At 35.0% G+C, this 5036-nt stretch overlaps 1 protein-coding gene across 1 annotated transcript; it reads left to right on the forward strand.

The window, feature by feature from the left end:
* The first annotated feature begins 1265 nt into the window (after positions 1–1265).
* Positions 1266–3922, forward strand: LOC104118834 (uncharacterized). The gene is made up of 5 exons (XM_009630196.4): positions 1266–1859; positions 1978–2056; positions 2330–2811; positions 3009–3282; positions 3737–3922. Exons 1-5 carry the CDS (start codon positions 1854–1856, stop codon positions 3754–3756), a joined length of 861 nt encoding a protein of 286 aa, XP_009628491.1. The 5' UTR covers positions 1266–1853; the 3' UTR covers positions 3757–3922.
* The last annotated feature ends 1114 nt before the right edge of the window (positions 3923–5036 follow it).

Below are 5036 nucleotides of genomic sequence, written 5' to 3' on the forward strand. Positions count from 1 at the left end.
AGACATTCACCTTAAATACAATTATATTTATAACAACATCAATGTAAAGTACTATTAAATTAACCATAGTTGAATGTTAAACCTTTACGGCTTGTTTGGATGGTTGCTACTTTACTTTAAATATAATATTTGTTTTGATTGTTACTTAAATTTTATGGTATCGTATCGTTAAATTCGTCGTTATGTAACAACGAAAAGTGCCACTTTATGGAACGACCGATTTGGTGTGGTCGCGTCGTTACCTGTTTTTCCTCATCTTGATCTTATTTATTATTAAATAATCCTGTTTTCTCATTTACCATACCTTTTATGTAATAATTTTACCTCGTACTTTACTTCTTCTTTACAATATTGCAAGTTTATTCTTCATACTTTTAGTGCATGACATCGTGAAACGACGGCAAATAATACAATCTATCCAAACATGTATATATATTTAATATACAATACAATACTATTCGATACATAACACCATCCAAACAAGATGTCAATGACATGTTATAAATTTTAATATGTTGGTTTGATCATAACAGAGTAACTTGAGAAGAACGTCTTTATCCTGCCAGGTCTATGTACTGTTTATTTATTTCACTTTGCTTCTGGAATAATATATGTATCATTGTCACAATTTGCAATGTTCAAAAAATGCCTAGTACTCTTGAAATAAAAGAGCTTGATATTTTGAGATAACTCCAGAAAGCTGTCAAATCTATTTCAGAAATGGTTTAAACTTCCAACTACTCACCAAGATTATCATGATACTAGGATCGGAATTCGTATCACAACTTCCAAATCCCCATGATGATTTACTTGAAAATGTAATCTGAATAAAAAAAAATAATTAGGCCAATAATTGGACCTGGACCTGGACCTTCTCCAGTTTTTATTCCCCGTGCTTCAGCGCTTTCCACTTTGAGCTTAGTATAATTAGAACAAGATCCAGTCATGATTAAGCAGCATCAGCTGGCTAGAAGAACCAAAATTGAAATTGTAAGAAATACCAGAATGTTTTGGATGTATTCGTTTCACACAATTTCTTGAAATTCAAATCTGGCTTGAAGTGCTTTTCCAGCCAAAAGAATTGGAAACAGACCAAATTTCTAAAATTATATAACAGCTATCCAAGTAGAAGGAAACCTTGGCGCGTGTCATCGTTGAATCAGAAGGTCATAAGTTCAAATCAAAAATAACCTCTTCCTGGAATGTATATAAGGTTGCTTATAATTGATCCTATGTGGTCTGTTCTTTTCCCGAATCTCAAGTACAGCAGAGCTCACTGCCTTTTAATTTCTTGATGATACTAATAAGTAATAACAACTATGTAAATATTTTTTTACTTATTTCTTCAAAACATTGCCAAAGCTAGGGCCTAATTCTTCGAAGAGCCCAAGACGGGCCCACATATGGGAGGACATAAAGTAACAGTATCCCTACATTTGTATGGTGAAAAATGTTGCCACCAGTGCTTAAAATCATCTAACCTCTAATTTGGCTTTCTCTTCATTACTGTCTCGTAATTACTTTCAAGATCTACTTAGTAACCACCACATGATCAGTCCAGTTATATAATGTATAAATATAAACTCTTATTGACCTAAAAATATTCAAAACGCAACTACTCCCCATCTCATTGCCTGGTTGTCTCATCACCTGCTTAGGTTCTGCTCTAGTCTTATTAACTACATTCTTGTCTGTATCTTCCTTCAAAAAGGCCACATAAGTTTGTAATATAACAAAAGACAGGAATCTTTGGTATATTACAGACAGCACAGATAGATTGCTGCTGCGTTGTCCATTTGACCAGAAATCTTGTCTCACTCTCTTTTAAAAAATAGGAATATTTCAACCCTAACATGCAGGTGAGCTAGCTTTCAAATTTTCCTCATCAGATTATCCAATTTGTCACGTTCACTTCAATCTTGGAAGCATCCCATTATGCTGACTTTGTTCATTTATATATACATCTACATTTAACAGGTCTTTCAAAGGCTATTCAAGACTTCAAATGAGACTACTACTTCTAGCCCTTCTATAAGCAAGAAAGAAACTGCAAATAGTAAGTGAAAAAGACCCTCTAATCCCTTCATTTTCTTCTATTTTTTGTGTCATTTTTGTGAATTTCCTTATGGATTTAACTTTTATTCACTGATAGTGTAATGAAATTTTTTACAATATGAACACAGTTTAACCTGCTATAGTGGTTACTTGCTTTATATATTGTTTTGACATTACGTGAAATCATCTTTTGAATGATGTGACAGTGTAAAATTTTTATATATTGTCGGTGTATAGAAGTTAAAACTCTTGCTTATATTTTTTTGGTTTTCAGATCAGAAGGTGAAATCAAAAGACATTGTTTTGTTTGGGATCTGTCGGGGGAGCACTAGAAGAAGAGGTGATAAAAGTAAATCAAGTAGCAAGACCTTCAATATATTCAAAGCATTATGCAGGAATAAGGATATTAGTCAGGAGTATTTTTATAGCACAATTCATCTAAGGAGGGTAGAAACCCAACATTTTGAATATTGCATGAACATGAAAAACAAGAGTCTTACACGAGGATTAAGCATCTCTCACAAGGCTACAGAATCAGTAGGACATACGCAGGTTTTGCCCATCACTGATTCTGCATCGTCGTCGTCGTCGTCGTCGTCATCCTCAAGAAACGATAAGGCGCGATGCTCTAATGGAGAAAAGAAAGACGAAAAATCCAAAGGAGATAAAGCCAAGACCATCTCTAAGATGAAAGAGCTACTAAGATGGGCTGCTGCTGCCAAATCTGAGAAGGGCCGCCAATATATAGGCAGAAAGGTGAACATTTATTTCCTTTTTATTTTGTAAGAACTTTACCCTATGGAAAATTTCTTCCATGACTCAAAAATCAGACCAAAATACTCGTCCATACATAAAGGAATGAGATTTATATACACTGATTTTTAAATTATTTGTGTATTTTGATTTGTTGTAAGTTGTAACATATATGTAACATGTCCTGCCTCAATTTCCAGGTATTCAACAACTTTCGGAATAGGGCAGCATTGAAGGCAGTACCAGATGATGATCAAATGAGTAATGAATCCCCCAAAATCAGCTTCAGATGGGAAGTTGAAAGTTGCTCCACAACTTCCTCTGCTTACTCTGCCATTTCAATGCCAACTTCCTTAACCAAGAATGACCAGTCCATCAATATCAACTTTCCTTCTGTAAAATCAACTCCTCTCCACATAGATCAGGGTCCTGCGGCTGCTGGAAAATTGAACTGGATCACCACAGATTCTGAATGTAAGTTTCCTTAGCCCTTATAGCTTTTTATTAGACTTAACTTATTGTATATGCAGTAATGCAAAGGCGGGTTTGAAAGTGGGCAGGGCCAATGAGCGTACTGCTCAACCAGTGCCCCATCTGATTTTAAATTATATATATGACTCATTTCAATATATATATATATATATAGAGAGAATTGAGAGAACTTTTTCAGAAGTTAACGGGGTCACATAGGTCCGACTATGTGTATATGTATGTATACCGACAATGCATGGATGTTTTTGCACAATTAGTGTAGTTTAACCTATAATAGTAGGCTAGTTGTCATTTTATCGTTTAAACAATGAATGCGTAACATGGAGATTTACCTTAATTACTGTAATACTTTTTATACTGTTAAATTTATCTTTTCTATTATTTGTGCTTCCATAAGTCCATCAATCTGATTGACGCCTGTTTCTTTTCCCAACAGTTGTGGTGCTAGAGCTATGAAGACTGTAAGAACCAAAGGAGGCAGATCATCACTAAGTGCTCGTTTATGGCCTGCTCAGTAATTGATGAGTAGAGATTTGATCCTATCAGATGTAATGTAACATAAAATCAATGATGTGAAGTTTAGTTTTTCTATTGATCTTCTAACCAATGTTCTATTCTTTAATATTCCAATTCCAATATTATAAAATACATAGAATTATGATACATTAGAAGCATTTATTTGAAGAGGAATTTAATGGTCGTTAGATCGTTAAACCATCACTTATATGCAGTCGTCATGAGAGATTTTGAGAAAAATCCAGCACCAATTGTCTGCATCTCGTTTCTAAGATAGCGTTAAGTATCAGTTATTTTGCAAAAATTGAGTTTAGAGAACACAAAATATTTTGAAAAAAAAAAAAAAATACTTGTTCGATGGAAGTTTTTGCAAAAACATAGGAGTATATCATAATAACTTTTTGGAAGTGTCTAGACCCAAATGGGGATCCATCAGTCAGTGACGAACCTCACTCTGCCCCTTTATTGATAACCCATCTGCTAGCTTTGGTGCACGTGTCCCGTCCATTGAGAATGCATTTTCAGATGTCGGAAACACCTGCATATTGGTCGCAGTGGATGATGTGTTTAAATGGGTCGAAATAATTGCTTTACCAAATAATGAAGCAAAGTGTGGTGGCTTTCTTGAAGAGGAACATTTTCACAAGGTTTTGGGACTCCGTATGCAATCATAAGTGATGGAAGGTCGCATTTTTGCAACAAGATTTTTGACACTTTACTTGGCAAGTATGGTGTCACCCACAAAGTGATAACTCCCTATCATCCACAAGTAAGTGGTTAAGTAGAAGTTTCCAACCGTGAGATAAAGAGTATTTTGTCCAAGACGGTGAATACAAATCACACGAATTGGTCTAAGAAGCTTGATGATGCTCTATGGGCATATAGTACGGCTTACAAAATACCTATCGGAATGTCTCCATATCGGTTGGTGTTCGAAATAGCTTGTCATCTTTCGGTGGAATTAGAGTACAAGGCAATGTAGGCTTTGAAGAAATTGAATCTTGATTGGAATGTAGCCGCTAACTTGCGGGTTGTACATTTGAATGAATTGGATGAATTCCGGTACCATGCAATGAGAGTTCGTCATTGTACAAAGAAAAGATAAAATACCTTCATGACAAGTATATTTGGAATAAGGAGTTAAGACCGATGATCTAGTGGTGTTGTTCAACTCAAGATAGAGAATGTTTCCAGGGAAGCTCAAGTCAAAATGGAGTGGT

The sequence above is a fragment of the Nicotiana tomentosiformis genome, chromosome 1, assembly GCF_000390325.3.
Source record: "Nicotiana tomentosiformis chromosome 1, ASM39032v3, whole genome shotgun sequence".
Classification (NCBI taxonomy): Eukaryota; Viridiplantae; Streptophyta; class Magnoliopsida; order Solanales; family Solanaceae; genus Nicotiana; species Nicotiana tomentosiformis.